The sequence below is a fragment of the Coenobita brevimanus genome, chromosome 91 (assembly GCF_032717465.1).
Source record: "Coenobita brevimanus isolate Jiangsu-jjx chromosome 91, ASM3271746v2, whole genome shotgun sequence".
NCBI classification, from domain to species: Eukaryota; Metazoa; Arthropoda; class Malacostraca; order Decapoda; family Coenobitidae; genus Coenobita; species Coenobita brevimanus.
The window spans coordinates 17,805,454-17,832,836 of record NC_137044.1 but is presented as its reverse complement, the minus strand read 5'-3'; the positions used below and the strand labels follow the sequence as shown (position 1 = coordinate 17,832,836).

Below are 27,383 nucleotides of genomic sequence, written 5' to 3'. Positions count from 1 at the left end.
TGCTCATCTTACCCAAAAATTTTTGTAAACATAGACCCACTTATAAGTCGAAGGTTAAAGGTCAAAGTTTACAGGACAAGATAAAAAAAAAAAACCTACAGCGAAAACTTATTATTCAATCACAATGAAAACTGGTACACAACTACACTAAGATGTATGCTACATCACATAAAAATTTCAAAGAGATCTATCAATATTTAGATTTCACACTTAAAATGCCCTTTTAATCCCATAAGGGGATGACCATAAACAAATCATCCCCATGTCACCCTGTCCTTTGTCATCTAGTTGCCCTCTCTCCAACTCACACACCCCTCTCTCTCTCAAATATCTCTCCAACCATCACTCCATTCATCCTTGGTCTTCCCCTTCAACTCCCCCCCCCCTCCATCTCACTCACATACGCTCACTCCTCTTGTCAGTCTCTCATCATTCATCCTCACCACACGGCCAAACCTATCTATCTATTGCCAGACGCGTCAATCCCGTTTGGGGTGGCCACAACCAAATCGCCTCCACATCGCCCTGTCCCCCGCCATTTCACTACCCTGATCGCAACTCACACCCCCCTCTCTCATATACCTCTCCACCTCATCCCTCCATCTCATCCTCAGCCTCCCCCTCCCTCTTCCCCCCTCCACCTCACTCACATACACTCTCTTCGTCAGTCTTTCACCCTCCATCCTCTCTACATGGCCAAACCACCTCAGTGTATTCCTCCTAACGCTTCCTATCACATCCACAGCCACACCACAACTCTCCTTTATATCCTCATTTGTCAGCCTGTCTCTCCATGTGACTCCACAGGCTCCTCTTAAATAACTCATTTCCACTGCTCTCACTCTTGACTTGTGTCCTTCCAGCAATGTCCAAGCTTCACTTCCATACGTTAGAGTTGGTATCACAATACTGTCATGTAGTAACTTTTTCACTTCCATGCTCACTTCCCTGCTTCTTATCAATGCTTTCAAGGAACCAGCAACCTTTCTTCCCTGCTGTACCCTTTCAAGCACTTCACCCTCCAAACCTCCATCCTTACTCATCACACTACCCAAGTACTTAAACATACTCACATTTTCCAATTCCTCACCATCCAACCTCACTGTACATTCACTGACTTCATCTCTCTCAAAGACTATCACTTTACTCTTCCCTACATTCACCTTTAGATTCCGTGTCTTACACACTCTCCCAAACTCATCCACCAAGCCTTGCAGCTCTCCTTCGTCTTCACTCAACAACACCGTATCATCTGCAAACAACAGTACAGGGAGTTTCCAAACACTACCCTCTCTCACCAGGGCCACACCAACATCCACTACCCTACCTTGTACCTCTTTTATTACCCCATCCATGTACAGATTGAACAACCATGGAGACATGACACATCCCTGTTTCAACCCAACCTTCAAAGAGAAAAACTCACTCAGTTCACCATCCACACACACTGCAGCCTTAGCACCATCATACATTCTCTTCACAGCATTCAACAACTTCCCACCTACTCCATATATTCTTAATACTTTCCACAATCCTTGTCTATCCACCCTGTCATATGCTTTCTCGAAATCCATGAAAGCCGCATACAACTTCTTTCCATTCTCTAGAAACTTTTCCACTAAAGATCTAAGAATGAATATCGATCTACACAACCTCTTCCCTTCCTAAAGCCTCCCTGTTCTTCTCCAACTAATTCCTCTGTTCTTTCTCTAACTCTGTCAATAAGTATCCTACCATACACTTTTCCTATTATACTAAGAAGAAAGATGCCCCTATGACTACCACACACTTCTTTTTCCCCTTTTCCTTTGTACAAGGGAATAATTATACCTGACTTCCAATCCTCCGGGACTCTACCTTCCTCCCAGGCCAATCTGCACATTTTCCACATCCATTCTACTACTATCTCTCCCCCATACTTTAGCATTTCACCACACACTCCATCAATTCCTGGGGCCTTCCCCAATTTAACTTTCTTCATTGCTTCCACAACTTCTATCCTACTGATTTCTTCCTGTCTTCTCACCTCCCTCCTTCTCCCAGCCATTCCCCAGCCACTTATACTCGCATTACTTCCATCCTCTGTGTTCAACAATTCCTTACAGTGTTCTCTCCATCTGCTCACTTTTTCTCCCTTCTCCACTAGTAATCTACCATTTTTATCTTTCACTCCCCTGCTAACTTCACTTCCACCCTGTTTTACTCTTTTCACCTCTTTCCAGAACATTTTCTTACAGTCCCTCCACTTTACACTCAAGTCCTTCCAAATTCCTCATCCACTCTCTTCTTACTCTCTCTTACTAATCTTTTCACCTCTCTCTTTCTTTCTACATATAACTCTCTCTTCCGCCTCTCAACTTCTTCCACGCCCCTATTTCTCATCCATTCATTGTATGCTTTCTTCTTTTGTGCCACAGCCTGTCTCACCTCTTCATTCCACCATGCTGTTCCTTGCACACCCCTACGTCTTCTCTTCATCCCACACACCACATCACATGCTGCACATATTTCTTCTGTAAATATCCTGCACACAACTTCCACATCCCCCACCTGCTCCAATTCATATTAGCCCAATCGTTCCTCCACTTCTCTCTTATACTCTGCCTTTTTCTCATCCTCTTGTAACCTTTCCACTCTCCTTACACATACTCCTTCTTCCCGTCCTACCCTTCTTCTATTTCTCCATCCTAATTGGACCTTGATTCTGGCCACCACCAAGTAGTGGTCAGAAAGTCCACTCCCCCAACCTCTATAAGCTCCTGCATCCATTACACATTTTCGCATCCTTTCATCCACACACATATAATCAATCATTGCCTTCCTTTCATTCAGTTCACCACCCACCCTTCTCATCACTCGCCATGTATACCTGTGGGTCATTTTGTGCCTGAAGAGGGTATTGGCTATCACCAACCCCCTCCCAGCACAAATGTCCACTAACGCACTGCCATTCTCATCTATCTCAGCAGGCACACCCCACTCACCAACTATTCCATCCACCTTCACATTCCCTACTTTACCATTCATATCACCGATCAAAAACACTCTCTCATTCCTTACAAACTTTTCCATGCACACGTCCACATTTGTCCAGAACTCTTCTCTCACTCTGCTTGCATGATCTTGCGTTGGCACATACACACACACAATCGCCCACATTTGTATTCCAACTTTCAATCTTACCCACACAATCCTTGACCCAACTGCCCCATACTATCTTATGCTCTTCTTCCATCTTTTACTCACAACTATACATACTCCTTCTTTTGCCAAACCATCTCAGAATAATTCTCCTAATACTTTTTACCACATTCACATCAATGCCATACCTATCCTTTATGTTCTCATTCGACTGCTGTCTCTCCACATAACTTCCCATGCACTTTTAAGATAATTTATTTCCACTGCTCTCACTCATGACTTTCATCCTTCCAAGAGGGCCCAAGCTTTACATCCATGCAACAAAGTTGGATCACAATACTGTGGTGCAGTGATTTTTTTTTTTTTTTTTAAATAATAAACTTACACACGCACCTACTCTTTACCAACACTTTAAATGAAGTAGCAACCTGTCTTCCCTGCTGTACCTTTTCATGCAGTTCATGATCTAATCTTTCATCCTTACTCATCACATAACCTAAATACTAGTAAGCATTGGCATATTCATCACTTGATCATCTAGCATCCATACTCCCTACTTCCTTCTCTCAACAACCGTACTTTTACTCTTAGTTATGTCTACTTTTAAATTTCGTTTTTACACACACTTCCAAACTCATTCGCCAAGCCCCATAGGAGAAGGCTGTAGCACCAACCAATTAGGGTGGTACTCCCAAGGGCAATGGGGATGCTGGTGATAGGGAGAGCTTGAGCTCCTGTTTCACTAGCTACTTAACCATCCTTCTTTGCTGACCTTTTCAATGTGACACTAGCATGGACAGTAGACCAGCATACTCTCCCAAACACTTCCCCTAACTATCTCATACACTACACCACATGTGCTTAACATAGTACACAATATACCCCACTATGTCACAGGGGTTGACGCCAGCAAGGGCAGGAGACCAGAAAACTTTGCCCTCGCAACCAAGTGGCGAACCTTTTGAAGGAAGGCGTGACAAGGGCTCCGCCAGCACAGATTGTGGGGCCGGGGTGAGATGGGGCTCGAAACCATGCTAGAAGGTACAGGGCATTACGGTTCCCAGGCTGCTGCTTCCGACCAACTGAAAGGGGCCCAAACCTGGGAGTAGTGCCCCAGGAGGCTGCTCTCTCAATGAGTGTATAATGGTGGGGCAGTTACAGTGCCAAGGCACGCTTGGGGGTGTCCCTGTGGCTGTCCTGGCAGGGTGCACTGAGGCTACTACCATAGCCACCGGTCATGGCTGGTGGGCTAGGGGTCCCAAATCCATTGCCTGGACCTGGGACTGTGCAGTGGGTGGGACCTGTGGCATGCCTCTCCCATTCTTATTTTACTGACTATGACCAAGCTAAAGAATGTAATTCAAAGCAACCCTGAGGACATTAAATCACCCAGGGGGATCAGAGTGGCTTCATGGAATGTCAGAAGTTTGAGGGATAAAGTGGGAAAAATGGTTGAGGTAATAAGTAGGAGGTGGGTGGACGTGGGATGTGTGCAAGAAGTCCAATATAGGGGTGGATCGGCCAGGAAGATTGCTGGGAGGCATTGTTGCTATAAGTTGTTTTGGCAGGGTAGGACAGATGGATATGGGGGTGTGGGGGTGTGGGGGTGTTAGCTAGGGAGGAATGGTTGGAATATGTCATGAATGTTAGAAAAATAAGTGATAGGATAACAATAGTGAAAATTTTGTTCGGTAGGTTGGTGTTTGCAATCGGATTGGCATATGCTCCACAGGCAGGCTTGGATGACATAAAGAAGGATAGATTTTGGGATGACATAATACATGTAGTAAGTGGTATAGGGGATGAGGCGACTGTAGTATTAGAGGAGGATTTAACTGGTCATGTAGGTGAAGCAGCTCAAGGATATGAAGGAGTATATGGGGAATGTGCATATGGTACAAGAAATGAGGAAGGGGAAAGGACACTTGAGTTTGGGGAGGCAATGAACATGATTTTGTGCAACACACATTATAGGAAAAGAGTAGGTTGATTATGTACAAGTCTGGGGGAAATAGCAGACAGACAGACTATTTCCTGGTCAGGAGGGCTGATAGATTAGTGAGGGATGTTAAAGTTATAGGGAGTGATGAGTCTGTGCAGCAACAAAAATGACTGACATATGACATGGTGCTTAAGGAGCAGGTGATGGAAAAGAGGACCTATGCACCTAGGAAGAAAATATGGAAGTTGAAAAACCAAGCAGTATAAGGGATGCCTTCTATAGCAAGATGCAGAGAGTGATGGCTGAACAGGGAGATGTTGACAGTGTGTTAATGGACAGTACAGAACCCTCAAGACCAACCTCTTGGGAGTTACTGATTCAGTATGTAGATGGATAAGAGGCCCACCAAGACATAAAGTGACCTGGTGGTGGGATGCGGGTGTAGAAGTTGCAGTTAAGGAGAAAAGAAAGCTTTTCCGGGAATGGAAGAAGGGTGATAACAAAGAGGAATACTTGACTGCCAAGTGTAGGGTTAGAAAAGAGGTTTACAGGACGAAGTCTGAGTTACAGAGACTTATAACCTAAATTGTGTGGAAGGGAAGAATATGATTTTTAGGGTGGCAAATCAGATGAAGAGGGAAAATAGGGATACCATAGGTGAGCAGTGTGTGAAGTACGAAGAAGGAAGGGTAGTGGTGAACAGTGGAGATATTAAAGACACATGGAGAGAGCATTATAGCTGGTTGTTGAATGAGGAGTTTGACTGGGACAGGGAAGGTTTGGAGCCTGAAATTCCAGTGTTTGGCCCATTGCCTTTGATTGACGCTGCTACTGCAAGCAGGGCAATAGGCAGGATGCAGGTGCAGAAGGCAGAAGATGTGTCTGGACTGACTGCTAAGATGTTGACAGCCTCAGGAGATATATGAGTAAGGTTAGTCACTGACCTGGTAAATATGACTATATATGATTATGTTGTCCCGGATGATTGCCTGAAGAGTGTACTGTAATTGTAAATGCATACAAAGGGAAGGGTGATGCCGTGGAAAGAGGAAATCATATAGGCATAAAGCTTTTAGACCTGTTAATGAAGGTAATGAAGAGAGTTCTAGAAGGTATGATTAAAGAAAGAGTGAATATTGATGAGATGCAGTTTGGGTTTATGCCAGGCAAAGGAGCCACTGATGCCATATTCAATGTTTGACAGCTTCAGGAAAAATATATAGGAAAGAAAAGGGAACTGTGCTTTGTTTTTGTTGATTTGGAGAAGGCCTTTGACAGAGTCCCTAGAGAGGTGGACAAGTGGGCAATGAGAAAGCCTGGGATCGGAGAGTGGCTAGTTGGGGTTGTTATGGCCATGTATATCGGTGCTCACACCCAGGTATGGGTGAATGGAGATTTGTGTGATGAGTTTTCCATGAATGCTGGTGTGCATCAGGGGTCAGTTTTGAGCCCTTTGTTGTTTATCATGGTACTTGATGTCCTCTCATGTGACTTCAGGAATGGACTCCCAGTGGAGATGTTGTATGCCGATGATTTGCTGTTGGTTGCAGAGAATAAAAGGGAAGCACAGGAAAGATTTAGGAAGTGGAGAGATGGTATGGGGCACAAGAGATTATGAGTAAATGCAGATAAAACAAAAATGATGGTACCTAGGGCTGGGGGTAGTACTGTCAAAGAAGAGGGAGAGTGACCATGTGCAATCTGTCACAAGGGCTTAAGAGTAAATGCAGATAAAACAAAAAGTGATGGTATCTAGGGCTGAGGGTGGTACTGTCAAAGAAGACGGAGAGTGGCCATGGGTGATCTGTCACATGGGCGTGGGAAGTAATTCCATCTTGTGCAGTGTTTGTGATAAGTGGGAACGTAAGAGATGTAGTGGTATTAGAGGTAGGCTGCAAGGTAATGTTGATTTCATGTGTGCGGTGTGTCTGGTACAGCATGTGGAGATCACCAGGCGTGAAAGGATTGGTCTTGCTGGTGAGCCTCTTGAGTGTGTGGATGAGTTTTGTTATCTGGGAAACATGTTATGTGCTGGAGGTGGAGCAGGAGTTAGCTGTGTGGCTAGAGTGAGGAGTGGTTGGAAGAAGTTCAGGGAGCTGTTGCCTCTCCTGACAGTGAGAGGGCTCTCTCTCTGTGCTATGGGATCTTTGTATGAGGGACTTTGTTGGAAGGACACAAGTCAAGAGTGAGAACAGTGGAAATAAGTTATTTCAGAGGAACATGTCGAGTTACATGGAGAAACAGATTTACAAATGAGGAAGCAAAGGAGCATTGTGGTGTGGATGTGGATCTGATAGAAAGCATTAGGAAAAATACACTGAGGTGGTTTGGCCATCTGGAGAGGATGAAGAGTGAAAGACCAACAAGGATAGTGTATGTGAGTGAGGTGGAGGGGGGGAGAGGAAAGGGGAAGCTGAGGATGAGATGGCGGGATGGAGTGGAGAGGCATAAGAGAGAGGGGGGTGTAAGCTAAGGGGAAGGGCAGTGACATGGCAGAGAACAGGGCAACAAGCAGGTGATTTGTTTGTGGCCACCCCTTACAGGATTAACCCCTACACCGCGGGCATGTTTACCAATGTTTTGCGTGTGCCGCGGGGTTATTCGGGCTCCAACAGACTCTCAAAAAATATTTGCCAAAAATCAGTTATTAGTCCTAGAATATCAAAATTACATATGCTTATGGCACATACCTTCAGCTTTCTCCTGGAATGTTTGCTGAGCCTTCGTTGGTTACCGTAGGACTTGTGGAGACCTCTGAAGTTGGGTAACGAAGTCTCCACTTTACACTTCCTGACAACCCGTAATATGATTACCACAGCCAGATATTAACACTATAAAGACTACTCTATGATTTTCAAGTAGTTTGGGATCCATATTCCAAAAAAAAAAAAACACTGTGAAAGCAATGAAAATTATGAGCGCGTCTTACCGTCGCACTTGCGCTAGTTTGCTCTTGGTACTCTGTCATTTATTATTCATAAAACCCCTCACACTTTATATTTCTATTACTATATAACCCTTATATATATCTACAGTCTTTATCTATAAGTTTCCTTCAGTAGTATTAGTTTATTGTCACTGTAGGGATTCAATTTCTTTCAGTAAAATACGTAGCATTCACTTTCTCATCCTGTATTTTTTTTTTTTTTTTTATAAATAACAGAACGGAGGAAGGAAAAACAAATGGGTAAAAAAAAATAATCCATACACCAGATTACTGGTGTCCTCTGTTCATAAAATATCTGTAACAGTTAGACTTGAACAGTTGTGGGTTGAAATTTGGAGGAAAACAACTCTGGGGAAGCGAGTTCCAGAGAGATGCAGTTCGGGGAATGAAAGAATTCTGATAGGCAGAAGTTCTGCAATATGGTTGAGTGACATTCCAGTCATGAGCGCTACCAGATGCCCGTGTAGCACGAGGGAAGGCATGGAGAGGTGGCATCATGGACGCAACTTCGTCTGAGCATTTGCCAAAAAAATATCTATAAAATAATGCAAGGGAGGCAACATTCCTTCTTACTTGCAGGGGAGGTAGTTTATATGTAATAGCAGGGTTGTTAATGATTCTAACGGCTTTGCTCTGAATTTTGTCTAGTTGTCTTAATGCAACCTCTCAACAAACATTCCACAAGGGTGAGCAATATTCAAGCTGAGAGCGCACATGACTCTTATAAATTATAGCTAACTGCTCATCGGGAAGAAGTTACGGACTCTGTACAATAATCCAAGTTTCTTTGAGGCGGTTTTAGCAAGTGATCTGACATGAGAGGTCCAGCTGAGGGCACTGTTAAGTGAGACACCAAGAATTTCAATACTTTTGGAGATGGGAATATTAGTAGCACTGAAGGTAATGTACGAATCTGGCAATATCTGTCTATTAGTAAACTGTATATATTTAGTTTTACTAGCATTAAAAGAGACAAGGTTGTTTTGTCCCCATTCACTGATTGTAGATAGATCTTGATTTATGGAGATGGCTGTACTGAGTTGAGAGGTAGAGATATTAGACTTTGTAAATGGATATCTGAGTGTGAATGAACTATGTAGTGTTGAGTCATCTGTGTAATACTAGCATTGAGAGTGAATGTCACTTTCAATTTCACTCTCATAACTCATAGTATTCAGACATGCTAGAGTGAAACTTTCACTTTCATTACTCCTAGGGTATATACTTGTATTCTTATAATCTATCTATCTATCTATTGCCAGACGCCTCAATCCCGTTTGGGGTGGCCACAAACAAATCGCCTCCAAGTCGCCCTGTCCCCCACCATTTCACTCCCCTGCTCCCAACTCACACCCCTCTCTCTCATATACCTCTCCACCCCATCTCTCCATCTCATCCTCGGCCTCCCCCTCCCTCTTTCCCCCTCCACCTCACTCACATACACTCTCTTTGTCAATCTTTCACCCTCCATCCTCTCCAAATGGCCAAACCACCTCAGTATGTTCCTCATAACGCTTCCTATCACATCCACATCCACACCACAATGCTCCTTTATATCCTCATTCGTCAGCCTGTCTCTCCATGTGACTCCACAGGCTCCTCTTAAATAACTCATTTCCACGGCTCTCACTCTTGACTTGTGTCCTTCCAACAACGTCCAAGCTTCACTTCCGTACGTCAGAGTTGGTATCACAATACTGTCATGTAGTAACTTTTTCACTTCCATGCTCACTTCCCTGTTTCTTATCACTGCTTTCAAAGAATCAGCAACCTTTCTTCCCTGCTTTACCCTTTCAAGCACTTCACCCTCCAAACCTCCATCCTTACTCATCACACTACCCAAGTACTTAAACGTACTCACATTTTCCAATTCCTCACCATCCAACCTCGCTGTACATTCACTGACTTCACCTCTCTCAAAGACCATCACTTTACTCTTCCCTACATTCACCTTTAGATTCCGTTTCTTACACACTCTCTCAAACTCATCCACCAAGCCTTACAGCTCCCCTTCGTCTTCACTCAACAACACAGTATCATCTGCAAACAACAGTACAGGGAGTTTCCAAACACTATCCTCTCTCACCAGGGCCACTCCAACATCCACTACCCTACCTTGTACCTCTTTTATTACCCCATCCATGTACAGATTGAACAACCATGGAGACATGACACATTCCTGTTTCAACCCAACTTTCAAAGAGAAAAATTCACTTAGTTCAACATCCACACGCACCGCAGCCTTTGCACCATCGTACATACTCTTCACAGCATTCAACAACTTCCCATCTACTCCATATATTCTTAACACTTTCCACAATCCTAGTCTATCCACCCTGTCATATGCTTTCTCCAAATCCATGAAAGCCGCATACAACTTCTTTCCATTCTCTAGAAACTTTTCCACTAAAGATCTGAGAATGAATATCTGATCTACACAACCTCTTCCCTTCCTAAAGCCTCCCTGTTCTTCTCCAACTAATTTCTCTGTTCTTTCTCTAACTCTGTCAATAAGTATCCTACCATACACTTTTCCTATTATACTAAGAAGACAAATGCCCCTATGATTACCACACACTTCTTTTTCCCCTTTTCCTCTGTACAAGGGAATAATTATACCTGACTTCCAATCCTCCGGGACTCTACCTTCCTCCCAGGCCAATTTGCACATCTTCCACATCCATTCTACTACTATCTCTCCCCCATGCTTCAGCATTTCACCACACACCCCATCAATTCCTGGGGCTTTTCCTGATTTAACTTTCTTCATTGCTTCCACAACTTCTATCCTACTGATTTCTTCCTGTCTTCTCACCTCCCTCCTTCTCCCAGCCATTCCCCAGCCACTTATACTGTACTCGCATTACTTCCATCCTCCACGTTCAACAATTCCTTAAAGTGTTCTCTCCATCTGCTCACTTTTTCTCCCTTCTCCACTAGTAATCTACCATGTTTATCTTTCACTCCCCTGCTAACTACCCTTCCACCCTGTCTTACTCTTTTCACCTCTTTCCAGAACATTTTCTTACAGTCCCTCCACTTTACACTCAAATTCCTTCCAAATTCCTCATCCACTCTCTTCTTACTCTCTCTTACTAATCTTTTCACCTCTCTCTTTCATTCTACATATAACTCTCTCTTCCGCCTCTCAACTTCTTCCACGCCCCTATTTCTCATCCATTCATTGTATGCTTCCTTCTTTTGTGCCACAGCCCGTTTCACCTCTTCAGTCCACCACGCTGTTCCTTGCACCCCCCTCCGTCTTCTCTTCCTTCCACACACCACATCACATGCTGCACATATTTCTTCTGTAAATATTCTACACACACCTTCCACGTCCCCCATCTGCTCCAATTCATATTTGCCCAATCGTTCCTCCACTTCTCTCTTATACTCTGCCTTTTTCTCATCCTCTTGTAACCTTTCCACTCTCCTTGCAACTACTCCTTCCTCTCGTCTTTCCCTTCTTCTATTCCTCCATCTTACTTGAACTTTAATTCTGGCCACCACCAAGTAGTGGTCAGAAAGTCCACTCTCCCAACCTCTATAAACTCTTGCATCCAATATACATCTTCGCATCCTTTCATCCACACACACATAATCAATCATTGCCTTCCTTTCACTCAGTTCACCACCCACCCTTCTCATCACTCACCATGTATACCTGTGGATCATTTTATGCCTGAAGAGGGTATTGGCTATCACCAACCCCCTCCCAGCACAAATGTCCACTAATGCACTCCCATTCTCATCTACCTCAGCAGGCACTCCCCACTCACCAACTATTCCATCCACCTTCACATTCCCAACTTTACCATTCATATCACCAATCAAAAACACTCTCTCATTCCTTCCAAATTTTTCCATTAGTCCAGAACTCTTCTCTCACTCTTCTAGCACGATCTTGCGTTGGCGCATACACACACACAATCGCCCACATTTGTATTCCAACTTTCAACTTTACCCACACAATCCTTGATCCAACTGATCCATACTGTCTTATGCTCCTCTTCCATCTTTTACTCACAACTATACATACTCCTTCCTTTGCCCTCTCATTCTCACCTACTCCTGCACATAAACCCCATCCATACTCCCATTCTCTCACACTTTCTCCTCTCCATTTTGTTTCAGTTATTCCACATACATCCACTTTCGCATCCTCAAGCACCTGGACAATCTCTCTCTTTCACCTCATCATTTGCTCCCCTTACATTCCAAGTTCCAATTGCAATGTCCTTTGTCCGGTCCTTGGTCGTCAACGTTTGGTCAGTCCTTGTCCGAGGCTTCTTATAATACTACTCATTTACATTTCTATTTACGTTCTCTAGTTTATTTACGTTATTTACATTTCTATTTTATTTACACTGTGTTATGCACTGTCACTTGAAGTAACTTATAAAACTATTTTCCACTGTTCACGTATATTTACATTCATTACTTTCACTTGCTGTTTACACATTATTTACACATTATTTACAATTCCATTTGCACTGTTTTACTCAATAGAAAGATCGTAGTCACTCTTTTATCAATTGTCGGCCCTTTACCTCTTTCCACACGAGGTTTAGTAGAGGGTAAAGGTCACAGAGCCCTTTGCATGGGGGTGAACAGGCCCTGAAGCTAGCAAGAGCGAACAGACGTACCCCCACACTGGAAGATGAGAGTGAACTGATAAGGGTGGGCCGGGGTGGTGGCCTACCTAGGGAAATCAATACTGCCAACGTTTAGCCTCATGACACAGCTAATTTTAGCAGTGAAATGACTGGCAGGAAATCTAGACAATACATTATAAATTAGGTAGTTCCAGGTGAATGTAAATATCACTTAGGCTTCTCCCTTCCCTCCTTATACAGTATGTATATTTATTACGAAAATAGATTATACAGCATATTTCAAGGGGAAATAAACAGCGAAAATTAGCAAACGAGTGCACGTGAGGTGTTGTCAGGTGATAATTAGCCAATTCCAGGTGTATGGCACTCTCACTTACCTTATTTCTTTCTTGTATATATTATTTGGTATAAGAATAGGGCATAGGCCTTATTTCAATGGATGAAATCAGTGAAAAATTCCAGGGAAGATTTACTTAGCGTAGCACGGCCGTGCAGGCGAGAGGATAGGGTAATGAAGGGGGAGTAGGGAGGGGAGTCAAGAACAGGGAGAAATGGCTAAATTGTCAACAATGGATGGGAGTACAGATGAGATTAGGAGTGCTGACTAGTGTTGGACATTGGCAGTACTGATAGATGATACAAGCCCCCACTTGAAAGCCCGGGTGAATTCAAAATAACACAGAATCACAAAAGCGACGCCCCGCGGTATGATCCCTTGCTCCCAAGCGTCACAAAAGTGACGCCTCGCGGTTAAGGGGTTAAGGAGTCTGGCAATAGACAGATAGACAGATTATGATGATCAATCGCATGCTTTCCCACACAATCATATACTGGGTCATTACTGTACTACTGGGTCTGTTGGACATTATGCTACACTGTCTTGCTAACACCTCAATGTACTACACACAAAAACACCGACAAAATATACAGACTGATGGTGGCAGGTGCTGGCAACTAACATCCACTCACTTGATGTAGTGCTGCCTACTTCTTCCTTCACCTTTATCATTCTTTTTCTGAATCTGTCCACTTCTCTTCTTAGTTCCTCGATCTTTCATGTCACTTTTTCTTACTCTTCTTTCCATTTCAGGCAGCTTTACATTAAGTGACACGCCAAATGGTTTCCTGTAATCCAGGACACCATTTACAATGCTTGATGGTAATCATATAACCAACACATACGTGTTCCTTATGTGTCAACAAGTGGGTTGGTGGAGGGTTAGTGCCCTTCCCCCGTAAAATAACTAGCTCAAAGTCAAATGGCCATCCCTTGTGGGATGATGGCGTCTGGCTATAGACAGATAGATCAAGTATCTGGAAGCTCATGGCACCTTTATCAGTATGACGATGTCATAAATCCATGACCTTGGGGAAGGGCAGGCTCATCAAGCTCGACTTAAATTTTCCATGTCTGTTTTAGATATTACATTACTATGTTTTGCAAACTAATTACTATTTCCCAAGTGGGTAAGCATTTGAGATTAACCCTAACCTGTTAATTTTACTTGCAGCTAAAAAGCATAAGGTTGAAAATAGAAAAATAGCTTTCTGTTACTTTCATTCCCTTATTTAAATAAATAAATAATACTGACAGCCAATCACCTGCAAGGACTGAAACATAGGTAGGTTTTAGCTGCAAAGTTCAGGTAAATGGACTACTGAAACTCAGGTAGGTTTCAGTTGGAAAGTACAGGTAAATGGACTGACTATAAAGCTGTATAACTTACCTCAATCATTTGAAGAACATCTTGTGGGTCATCAATGCTGGTAGCTGATGCAAGTTTCACCACTTCTGCACTCTCCTTCAAGCTCAGGCCTGTGACTGAGGACAAAGAAAACAAAGTGAAGAATTACCCTAATTCTATCAATGCCATGAATTTACTTGGGTATTCATCTCTCTGCCATTGCTACCAGGAGACACCCAAATAGGAGAGGGTTTCAAACCTCCGTCAATAACAAGAAGCATTAGTGGTCATGGGTGAGTCTCCTGAGTCACAGTGCCAAAGTGTTAGGTTTTATGAGCTCCAGAAATGTTTCAGTAGCCACAGAAATTGCTCCCAAGATTTTTAATGAAATGTCTGCATTTTTACTTCCTGCAGTTCCATGATTTCCTGCCTCTGAGTGCTTTCTTAAGTGCCATCTTTCTGTGTTGTGTACTTCATGTCATTCAAATCCAAATATCTACCTTCCTTTCTTGTGCTGGCTGTCATAGCATGGTTCTCTATTTCTCTTTCACATTCACTCACTCATTATGGGCTACCCTCATGTGATTCCACACTGACTGCCAAGTCAAATGTTTCTTGAAAACCTGGAAAATATGTACTGAACTATGCTAGGTGAAACCATATAAACAACCCACATGTTCTGTATGTATCGCAGAAGTGACAAAGTGGGTTTGTAGTGGGTTAATGACCTGCCCCTTAAAAAAAAAAAAAAAAAAAAAAAAAAAACTTGGGTCAACAACAGACAGCCAAAGACCAAGTAAAGGGCATTTTGAGGATGACAAAACAGAATATAAAGGGTGCAAATGATTAAGTGAAAGAAAGAATGACTATGCCAGCTGACTGAGAATAAATGGAGAGGTCAGTGTATGAGAGAATGACATTATGAACTGGGCGTGTGCTGATGTGGATAAGAAAGAGGTGGCGATAAAGGGTGTAGGAACTGCTGTGTTCGTACGTAAGATGGAAAGAGAGTACAGTGTATGGGAATACGAACCAGTTGGATCAAGTACTGTATCTGTGAGACTGAAAGTAGAGATACAAGCATGGGTACAATAGTTCCATGTGCCTATGCTCCAGGAGAGGATCAAACACCTAGAATAAAAGAGAAGTTCTGGAAAAATATAGAAGCATGCCTAGATAAGTTTGATTTTATTGAGTGTTTCTGATTGGTGATATGAATTGTGCGTGGGGGAAGGTGAGAACACACTGGATGATGATTTGGATGGGAATGTAGCATCTTGCTGGAAATATACCAGAATGGGACTGGTAAAAGCCAATATCTTCTCCAGGTGCAAGTTGATCCACAAGTTGTCACCATTCTTCCTTAACCCTGACCTGATCCATCTGACCAGGCAGTCAAGTTGACCACACTAAAGCAACTGCCCCTGTGGGGTTATCCCACAGGTTCCCTACACTGTTGATGTTCTGTAGGTATCTTAGTATAGCATAAGCTGAGCAGTGCTCCATTATGTATGTTATGTTATGTGGTCATATTTTACAGGCAGGGCATGTGTTGTCTGTGATTCCATCCAACCTAAATCTAAGCTGATAACTTGGGAGGGCTGGGTGAAGTCCTGATCCAAGCCTAGCTAGATGAACTCTTCTCGGCTCTACTTAATCCATCTGGTACACAAGTCTCCAGCCTCGACCACCCCACAGGAAGCAAAAACAGGCATATTTTTCAACTTTCTCAAAGGTTAAAAGTTTTATGCCCAATTTATAGAGCTTGAATTTACACATCTGAAAATGCAAACCCCATCCTCCTAGACCCAATAGTTACCGAGCTATAGCCCGTCAAATTTGAGAGTAGTTACCTGTTACGGCCCAGGCGAGAAAGTAAATACGCCACTCGCACCCGTTTTCTTCTAAAAAATATGCACAAAAATAACCAAAATCAATATTTTTTGGTATGTATAGATGTTATAGACCATTGTAAAGATTCTTAGAAAAAAATAAAATGGTTACAACCCCCCCCCCCAAAATGATAAATTCTGTAGGAAAAATTATCGTCCCCTCCTCATACCTCCCCTCCCCTTCCCTCCCCTCTTCTCCTCCCCCCTCCCCTCCCCTCCCCTCCGAGCTGTCAAATCTAGCTTGGGAAAATAAAATTTCTTTTTTGAGTAGGAAATTCGAATAAAGACAGGTAAATATTTATGTATGTCAGGAAAAAGGGCACAATATAAATAAATATCATTATTTGTAGCAGCATAATAGCCTAAATTATTTTTACTTACTTTTCCTGCAGGTAGAGCTGAAACTATAAACATGTGATAAGGAGTGTTACCATAAGTTCAGACATATAAAATGTACAAAGAAATACATAAGAATGAAGAAAATATGCTATAATCTTTGACAGGTACACAATTATATCCATAGGCAGGTAAAGTGAACAGGTAACAAGCATTCCCCCCCCCAAAAAAAAAAAATCAAACATAATGTAATTGTGGTGTGCATATCTGAATGCAAAGACATGAATTAAGTACAGGTAATGATTCAAAACATGTGCCATAAAGTGTAAAAAATTATGCAAAATATTCGAGGCTGGTGGGGGGAGGGAGGATAAAGATACTCTGTGCTAGGGGGTGGTGGGTGTTTAGGCCAGGAGAGAGTGTACAGGGATGGAGTGATGGGAGGAGACCACCACCAGACACAAACGAAGGGCCCCAGTGGAGTACTGGGACGTGAAGGGAAGGTAGTGGGGAAATATCCTCCCCTCAGGTGACTGGAGGGAGGGATATGGGGGGGAGGATCTACATCGGAGGGGTGGAGAATGCATGAGGAGGGTCTGGGAGGGGTGGTGGTGGTAAGAACGGAGGGAGGTAGGATAGTAACAACATACAGTAGTAGGGTAGAGGGATGCGGTAAGAGGGAGGTGGGGGTACATCCCCCACCACCTGGGTATGGGTCTTGGTCCTCCCTCCCACATGTCCAACACTTAGTTCTGATTGGTCAGAAGCCATCTACGCCACACCCAGGGTGGAGCAAGCTGCCACCAGTTTTTTGTGGAAGTTGCACGATCGACATTCCTCGTCCATTTAAAACATTGTGAAATAACGTTGATCGTCGAGCTTAGTATTTTAAGGGTTAAGGATACCTCTGATGGATGGACATCAGGAGGGCAGCTTATAATATAGTGTTCTGACTGAGGCGTTGCACTGTCCTGCACATGAAGTAGGTATGTAAGAGTTTCTTCACTGTCAGTGCATATATAGTGATATACTGTACAGGATGGGTGGAAGTTGGCTGGATGCCAAGCAATGATCAACTGTGTGAATGGATGGTCAAATGAGAATATTTGTGCTTGATACTAAAGTGTAGAGGGAACTGGCAGTGGCTTGTCTGATCACTACAGGGTAGTGCTAAAAATAAAGGTGCAAAAACCATTCAACTTATCATGCCATTTATGTCCCAGTGCCTAATGCAAATGTTTTAAAACTTTCTGGCAGAAAGGTTTATTATCCACTTCACTTTGAAGTCATACATTCCAGCCTCCTTATATGACATCTCATCATGTAATAAATCACTACAATGATAATCAGAAAGTTATACCCTGTCTCGGTATGACGTCAGAAAATTAGTCGCCATTTCACTAGAACGATATTTTTAACAACTGCCTTCGAACATCTCGTGCGGACACAGTAACGCCCACAAGCCAAGATGGCTACCCAGCGCTTACATTGGCTGTGATTGTTGCCTTTCATTCTATTTTGTGCATCCTGAAACACCACTCATATCACCAAATAGCAGAGCAAGTGCTTAACAAATAGTACAGTATGCAATATTAAGTGCAGTATGAATTATTATAAAGTGCAGTATGCAATATTATTAAGGAAGAAAGGTTGCTGGTTCCTTGAAGGCAGTGATAATAAACAGGGAAGTGAACATGGAAGTGAAAAAGTTGTTAAATGACAGTACTGTGATACTAATTCTAACGTATGGAAGTGAAGCTTGGACGTTGTTGGAGGGACACAAGTCAAGAGTGAGAGCAGTGGAAATGAGATATTTGAGAGAAGCCTGACAGACTGATAAATGAGGATGTGAAGGAGCATTGTGGTGTGGATGTGGATGTGATAGGAAGCATTAGAAGAAACACACCGAGGTGGTTTGGACATGCGGAGAGGATGGAGGGTGAGAGACTGACAAGGAAAGTGTGTGTGAGTGAGGTGGAGGAGGAGAGAGGGAAGGGAAGGCTGAGGATGAGATGGAGGGATGGAGTGGAGAGCTATATGAGAGAGGGGGGTGTGAATTGGGAGCAGGGCAGTGAAATGGCGGGGGACAGGATGACGTGGAGGTGATTTGTTTGTGGCCACCCCGTATGAGATTAAGGTGTCTGGCAAATAGATAGATAGATAGATAGATATCTTTTGTGTATGAAATACTGAAACATGACTTGGAAATCGTGTCAGCCATATGTAACCATCATCTCCAAAACAAGCCTCTAATCAGCTGACTGAGCCAAGATGCCTACCCAGTGTTTACACTAGCGTGATCATTGCCTTTCATTATATTTTGTGCATGAAAGGCCACTAAAACGCAACTGTTATTGCCAAATAACAATGCAAATGTTTGACAAATACTGCAGTGTGCAACATTAAGTGTAGTGACCAAATTTTGGTGCCTGGGGGTTTAGTGGGTAATTATGGCGCTCCAATCGGATTGAGCCAGTGAAGGTTTATATCCAAGGGGTGGTTGGGGTTTACTGCTCACGTAATGCCACTCAGGGATGAGTTAGGCTGGTCACTCTCATCTTAAATGTCAGGACCAACTTGCCTAGCCTCGGGCTCCTACACTCCTCATGGGGCAATGTAGGACTGGATGATGGATGGATGGATGGATACCTTTTTCAATGTGAAATACTGAAACCTGTGACTTGGAAATCATGTCAACCTTACATACAGAGCCTCCCCATAACAGGCTTCTAATCAACTGACTGAGGTAGGATGGCCACCCAGTGTTTACTGTACTTTTTTTTTTTTTTTTTTTTTTTTTTTATGTGTCCGACTCTGGGCATAGGCTTCACAGCCTGCTATCAAGGCCCAGCAGTCCTCCTACATACCATACACCTCTACATGTCACCACTTCGGCGCTAACACCCACCGTCCATATTGAATACATGCTAGGGCTGTCTCATACAGGACTGGTGTATTGGTATTAGCGGGGGTATTTTTACGACATGTCGGCGGGTCTTCTGGTAGATCAGTAAAGCCTGATTTGCTGTGACAGTCTGCCATTTGTTTTATTTTGTGTATGAAAAGCCACTGAAACACCACTGCTATGGTCAAATAACAGCACAAGTACTTTAGAAATACTGCGGTGTGTAATATTAAGTGAAGTCATAACGTAACTTTTTGTGTGGAGTGAGCATCCAGGCCCTCCAACCGTCCTCCTAATAAAGGAGTTGGCAGAGGTTTAACTGCCATGTCGAGTACAAAAGGTTTAGAGTCATGACAATGTAGATATGTGAATGGGAACCTCCCAGATGGAACTCTTAAGTGCAGCATTTGGTGTAATAAGTAGGGGTTGCCACCAAAAGTTGGCCAAAAATTTGATTTGTATGACACTTTTAGTACATCAACTAAGTTAGTGCTAAATATTTCTTAGCAGGTTACCTTTTCAGAATTTGTCACTTTTAAGTGACACACTTGGGGATTAGTTGATTTCTGAGTGGCATATAGGTGGCACCAATATGAGATTTAACCAACATCTCCAACTAAACTTGAGGAAAGTAGCCTTTGCAATATGCCAATTAAAGATTACCAACTCTTGAATGCGGCTTATGGGGCCAACCCATTGCTGTGTGGGTCAAAGGTCACTGTCAAACAGCCACACCCACACAATTCATAACTTCAAACTTGACTATAATCATAGTTTTATATAGAAATCAAACTTTTGCCAAAGTCTTTGTTGGATCAAGAATAACCTTTTTCGTTCCTTAAGCCTGTGTGTTTGGTCCATTTCATAACATCTTTCAATCTCTCTGGGATGAGAAATATGAACAAGACCCCAATAAACGAGTAATAATACCTCTTTCACATTTCATCATTTATAAATTGAAAAGTCCACATGTGCATCCTTCATCCAGCAACTCCAGGATATGGTGGGGTTACGTCATATGGAGGATGCAGTGGCTGAACTACAATCTAAGCACAGAATGCGGGACAACAAGGATTTGCAGAAGTTTGTCATACATACTGAAGACACCTCCAAGCCAGTCTCTCTCAATGACCTGTCTGACAGACTGTAGAGCATCAGCACAAGAAAAGATGTAAGTGATGACATCAATGACAGCCTCCTTTGTGTCCCTTCAACTGGCAGGATAGGACACAAACAGTTCATTAAAGCCTGCATCAATGATCCCAGCCAATTTGAAAGCAGCATAAAGAAGATAAAGCTAAAAACTTTTGCTGATGGGGGTGCATCAAATTGCAAAATTCAAAACAAGAAGACAGCTAGCCTGAAAGATACAAGAGACCTAATAGGTAGGCTCCTGGTCCTTGCTATGAAGATGGAGCTTGATCTGCAACATGTTTTCCAGTATCCACTAACACCTGTCCCACTGATGATGAGCACCCCATACAAAGCTCTAGCAAAGACTCGTAAAAGTAAACTGCTGAACCAACTGAAGAAGACGAACAAGACAGATGATATGAATGGAGCCATGCCAGAAAGTATCGACTGCTGTATACTAGATGGCCAATTCCTGCTAAATGTTTTGCCACCAAACCTACCAACAACATATGGGGATTCTTATAAATGCGCTTCAGTTGCCACCTGGTAGAATTCACCTGATATTTGGTGATTACCCTAAACCATCCATGAAGGATGCTGGAAGGGACAGGAGTGGATTACAAAGAGGATATATCTCCTCTCAGGGCAACAACAAAAACGAATCCCAAGGGACATGAGTGAAGCTCTGAAGTCAAGGTCCTTCAAGAAACAGTTGCCCCTCAGACAAGGTCCTGAAACAGATGCCCCTCAGTCAAGGTCCTTCAAGAAACAGATGCCCCAGTCAAGGTCCTTCAAGAAACAGTTGCCCCTCAGTCAAGGTTTTTCAAGAAACAGTTGTCCCTCAGTCAAGGTCCTTCAAGAAACAGTTGCTGCTCAGTCAAGGTTCTTCAAGAAACAGTTGCCCTTCAGTCAAGGTCCTTCAAGAAACAGTTGCCCCTCAGTCAAGGTCCTTCAAGATACAGTTGCCCTTCATTCTTGCTGATGAATGGCAGAACCCTGCATATGTGCCAATTCTTGGAAGCTGCCACCTGTACCTTGATGTTCCAGGGGCATGTTACCACTTTAGTATAAATGATGGGGATATAAGAGAAGAAGTTGTTGAGGATTTGAAAACAAATCACCAGGAAGCACACACAAAAATTTTACTGCATGCATAAGCAGCTGCTGACCCAGACCATAACACTGTCATATGGGCACCAGATACAGACACTGCAGTCATCCTCATCTACCACTCTGAAAGGATCCGTGAAGCCCTCTGGATGGATGTTGGAACAACTTTAACAAATAACATGCGTTTTATCAACATCACCGTCTTATCCAAGAAAATAGGGCCATCCCTCTGCAGATCACTTCCAGGGTTCCATGCCTTTACAGTTTCTGATTACACATCAGCCCTTGTTCGTAAAGAAAAAACAAGACCATATGAGAGGTTGACCAAGTCTTCAGCTGTGCAAGCTGCATTTGCTGAAATGGCACACAGCCACTTGTCTGCTGATGGTCAAACAACTCTACTGAGATACACAGCATCCATCTATGGGACAGCTAAGGATGGAGTGTCCCTTGACCCCTAAAGCCCTATCATCATCTATCGATGTGTTCAGGCCTTGGTATGTAAAGTCCTAATATCATCGATCAAACACAAGCTACCAAAAACTGGCACGAGTTATCCCCACCTCTTTGATGACATATGAGTATATGGTGCCAAGCCAATGGAAAGTACAATATCTGGTGGTGTCTGGCCTGACGGGTCCCCCTAGATGTGGTGGGGAGGACCGCCCCCCTCCCATGCCATCTCCACCTCCCTCTGCCCCACTGGATCCTGCCCTCTGAGTCCCCTCCTACCCAAACTACTCCCCATACACCCTCAAGACCATATTGGCTGTGTGTGACAAGCATATTCCCTCCCTTTCCTCCCCCCCCTCCTGATGTTCCCACACATTCCCTCCACCTCCCTATTCCCCCTTATTTTTCAAGGACGTCCCATTCTCGCTCATAGTGAGAAGTGACTTTCTTTAATGTTATACAGTTGATTGTGTGGTAACCATGAGACATATGAGTGTGAAATATACATTTTCTGGTGTGTAAAATCAAGCTCTTCAAATCTATAAGACCAAAATTTACTTTGGTGCATTTTTTCTCTCTCTCTATACACGAGAGCCAACAATTTTTATGTTAGACATTCTTTGACAGTCAATAATGCAGTAAATGTTAGTCATATGAGAGTGAAATACAGTACACATTTTCTGGTGTGTAAAATCAAGCTTTTGATATCTATTACACCAAAATTTACCTTGGTGAAGGTTGAAAAATCGGACCCGAAATGCAGTTCTGGGGTCAGACAGGATGGGAGAATTGCGGTCTTTAGGGGTTAATGAATACAAGTACCAAAATTTTGTCAGTTGCTATGGTCCAAAGATGAGGGAGAAGAATCCAATGGTCAAACTCAAAGAGACTGATACAAGTTCACTTCCTCCATGTCAATCAGAGCTGAAGCTTCATATATGCTGTGCTGCATTTGTGGCAAAGATGTGGGCAGCAGCTGACCAGCTTACCCTGAATCAGGACCCTGATGTTGAAAATAGGTGGAATTTGATTAATGGTGACTATAAAGCAATCTGGTCTGAGGGCCCACAACTCCTAGATGCCCTAGTGCTTGAGGACAACAGACATAAGAAGGATGGTGATGAGTCAGATGAAATGATACCTGGATCATCATCATCTGATGAGAAGAATGGTTCAGAGGAAGAAGATTGAGGTCAACTAGATCAGTATGAACTTCACATGAGTGAGAGTAATGACTATGTACGCTAAAAACTTCCGGTTTAGAATGTTTAATCATCACTTACTACTTGCAAATGAATACACTAGCACTTTAATGTTTTGTTGTAATAGTATGTAGATTATAATGCTCAGGGTGCCAAAGCAAGGATGTAATGATTTAGATTTTGAAGTTTCTGAATTATTCAATACTGTCAATGGTATTGCAGTAATAGTTGCCACTTGCATACCTGTTTTTTAATCATTTCTGTACTCATACGACTGTGCAAAGAAAGCATGTTCAATGAACTGAAAACAAATAACTTTTCCTGAAAATTCCCCAGGCCTCTGAATGTTTAGACTCAGAAGGGTATTTCTGGTGTCCTGAGTACTGTACCTGTATTGGTACATGTGCTCCAAATTGTGCCTTCAATGATAGACTGGCATGGCCCACATCAGTGTGACATTTGACCCACTCAGAAATGGTTTAGTCCCCAAAAATCACTCTTAAAATTTGGTAATCTTTAACTGGCATATTGCAAAGGCCACTTTTGCCAAGTTTGGTTGGTGTACTCGAGATGTTGGTAAAATCTCATATTGGCGCCACCCATGTGCCACTCAGAAATGAACTTGTCCCCAAATGTGTCACTTAAGGGTGATAAATTCTGAAAAGGTAACCTACTAAGAAACATTTGGCCTTAATCTGGCTGATGTACTAAAAGTGTCATACAAAATGAATTTTTGACCAACTTTCAGTGGCGCCTCCTTGTTACTGCACCAAATGATGCACTTACGAGTTCCTCTTTTGGGGATTATCAGTCACATATCTACATTATCAGGACCACAAAACTTTTGTACTCAAGATGTCACCTAAACCTCTGCTAGCTCCCACAATATCCAGCGGTATTAACTCCTAGCTCTAAAGCTATCCACGAGATAATACGCACTCGTTCATATTTAGGTATTTATCATTAAAGTTTATAGGCACAAGTTTACTGGTGGTTACCGTTGATTTAGCAAGTGAATTTTGCTTTATTAATCCATAGAGTACTTAACTCTATTTAGTACTTTATTTTTGGTAACGCCAGATGATTTTATTCGCTCCTGGGAAGCCGCCGTACCCATTGCGTTAATTATTGAGTCTTCCCAGTCATTTGCATTTTTGCTTTAATCTTTGCCAGTTAACTAGATAAGACTGGTCACCACTAGCTTGTGTCTGTACTCTTTACTTGTGTTTATTAGTATTCGTTTGCGAAGCAGCAGTCAGTACTCAGTTTCGGCTTGCTTAGTAAATTAGCGTCATGGCTACCACTGTATTTTTACAGGAAGCCAAAGAAATGGGTCTTACAGACCCAACTGAAATTAAAGAGTACATACTCTCACGGCATAATATGGACCAGCAGCGCGAGAATGATGCTGTGAAGAGCGTAAGATTCAGCGCGAATACGAGCGAGAACGGCGTGAGGAACGCGAAATGGAGCGCGAATACGAGCGTGAACAACGAGACAGAGAACGAGAACACGAACGTGCCGAGCGAGAAGCACGCGAAAAACATGAACTTGAAGTGCCGAAGCTCAAGCGAGATTCCTTGGCTTCAGACACATCTGGTGCAGTTAATCCAAGCTCCACTAGCGCTCTTCCTACACATGTCCTGGCGACCCCACGCATCAAGCTTCCTTCATACAAGGAAAGCGAGTGAATTGAGCCGTACATAGCTTGTTTTGAGGACATGACAGACATGTATCAACTCGATGAGGCAGCTAAGCGGATCCAATTTCTTAGTTTATTTGAGGGCCCTGCCCTCAATATTCTCCACAGAATTCGTGGAGACAATCTCACATATGAGATGATGAAAGCTGCACTCATTAAGGCGTATGGTCTCACAGCAGACGACGCCAAAGTTCAGTTCATGCGAGCTCGTCTCCAAGACAAGAAGACAGCTGTTCAGTTCCTCGACCGTCTCACTGCTTACTTAAATGAGTGGATAGAGAAAGATGAAACTCCTTCCACGCGTGAGGGGATAATTGACCTTATGCTGCGAACACAGCTAGAGAGGTCGTGGCCTGCTGAGCTCATAGCACAGCTTAAGATCTGCCAAGTGAAAGATGCCAGCCAAAAGGCAGAAAAGGCTGACGCATTCTTTACTGCATACAGTTATCAAACTCGTAAGCAAAACACCTGGAACAACAGAAAACCTGATAAGTCTGGGAAGCCGTCTCAGACTGAACCCCAGCAACAAGGCCATTGTCAGAATAATGGCCAAGGTCCAAAACTGCAGTGGAAGGACCAGGGGCAAAACACTCAGAAACCTGAGTGGAAGAGGTACAACAAGTACCCTAACCAGCAGCAGTATCAGCCACGCAACCGAGCGTCGGGACAAACTTTTTCACCACCAGCTCAAAAGAGGCAGGAAGCGAACGCAGCCTTCATTCCTCAGCAGCAGCACGGTGGTCACGTCCCTACCAGTATGGGTACTCCCCCACAGTTCACTAGTCCCACAGTGACAGTGAACCCCCCTCCACAGATGGCCAATGTTCCATCTCCACAGGCAGTGAGTACAAACCCTCAAGTATATAATTCTCAAGGCACAATGTTTGCCGCATCAATTCAGCAGCCTCATGAGTGGCTAGCTGCTTCCTCCACAGGCCCTCCCACAGGTGACAGTACCTTCCTTGTTCAGCCAGGGTTTGTGGGAGGCATTCCTGTGAAGGTCCTGAGAGATAATGGATCCTCAGGTTGCTCTGTCAAGCAGAGTCTAGTTCGGCCTGAGCAGTATACAGGTCGACAGATCCATGCAAGCCTTATTGATGGATCAGTGAGATTGTTCCCTGGGGCATGTATCCAGGTGGCATCTCCATTTTATACTGGTACGACACTTGCAGTTGTCATGCCAGAACCTTTATTTGACCTCATAGTAGGCAACATTCCCGGTGTCAAGGATAGTTGCACCGAACATGACGCTACTCAGACTTCGGCTGTGGTAACACGAGCCATGGCTGAGGCTCCAGACTGTCACCCCAGTGATCATTGAATTGCCGCAAGATCTGATGTGTAGTCAACTTGTTGTACAACAATAACATTCTGACCCGACACTTGCTGCCGTGCGGAACAAACAAAAGGGTCGAGTGATTAAGTATTCACGGGGAGGTCGAGCCAAGTTCCTTCGCAAACAAGGACGGCTCTACCGTGAGTCACGAACACCCGAGGGCGAGGTTCGACTGCAGTTTGTCGTTCCCGCCAAGTACCGCCAAGCAGTGTTACAATGGGGTCATTGTTCAGCCTCAGGAGGTCACATGGGCAAAAGGAAGACCCAGGGCCGTATCCGAGCTGACTTTTTCTGGCCAGGGATGGGACGAGACATAGATAGTTTTGTGCGTTCCTGCAGTGTGTGTCAAAGTAACACCACTAATCAGGGACATGTCCTTCCTGTGCCGTTCATAACCACACCCGTAATCTCTGAGAGAGTTGAGAGACAGGGTAGTGGTGAAGTGAGTGCAGACCTGACATCTCGCCCATTGGCCCCACAGGACACAGTATGTCCAGGGCCTGTACATATATATTATGTACCGTAAGTTAAGGGAAGTTCAAGAGAGAACTCCACAGAGGCGACTCGAGGCTATGGAAGACCCGAGTTTGCACAAGGATTCTCAGCTCCCCGATACTAATATAAGTACTGTAGGTTAAGGGGGGAAGTTCGAGAGAGAACTCCGCAGAGGCGACTCGAGGCTATGGAAGACCCGAGTTTGCACAAGGATTCTCAGCTCCCCGATATTAATATAAGTATTGCACAAGGATTCTCAGCTCCCCGATATTAATATAAGTATTGCACAAGGATTCTCAGCTCCCCGATATTAATATAAGTATTGCACAAGGATTCTCAGCTCCCCGATATTAATATAAGTACTGTAGGTTAAGAGGGATAATGGCGACCTCGAATGTACGTCGTAGCACTGACTGCTAGGCAGAGAGAGTAATTGTAACATAATAAAATTTTTGTCTCATTGACATTTTTGATGCTCCACCTCAAT

At 43.5% G+C, this 27,383-nt stretch overlaps 1 protein-coding gene across 1 annotated transcript in view; it reads right to left on the bottom strand.

Annotated features, from left to right (window-relative positions):
- The window catches only part of LOC145411898 (DNA repair protein RAD51 homolog 3-like), a 176,385-nt gene that overhangs the window by 130,302 nt on the left and 18,700 nt on the right, over nucleotides 1-27,383 (bottom strand). The window contains exon 2 of the mRNA XM_080281870.1: nucleotides 14,374-14,468. Coding sequence (XP_080137996.1) covers nucleotides 14,374-14,468 — 95 coding nt within the window. The remainder of the gene's footprint in view (nucleotides 1-14,373; nucleotides 14,469-27,383) is intronic.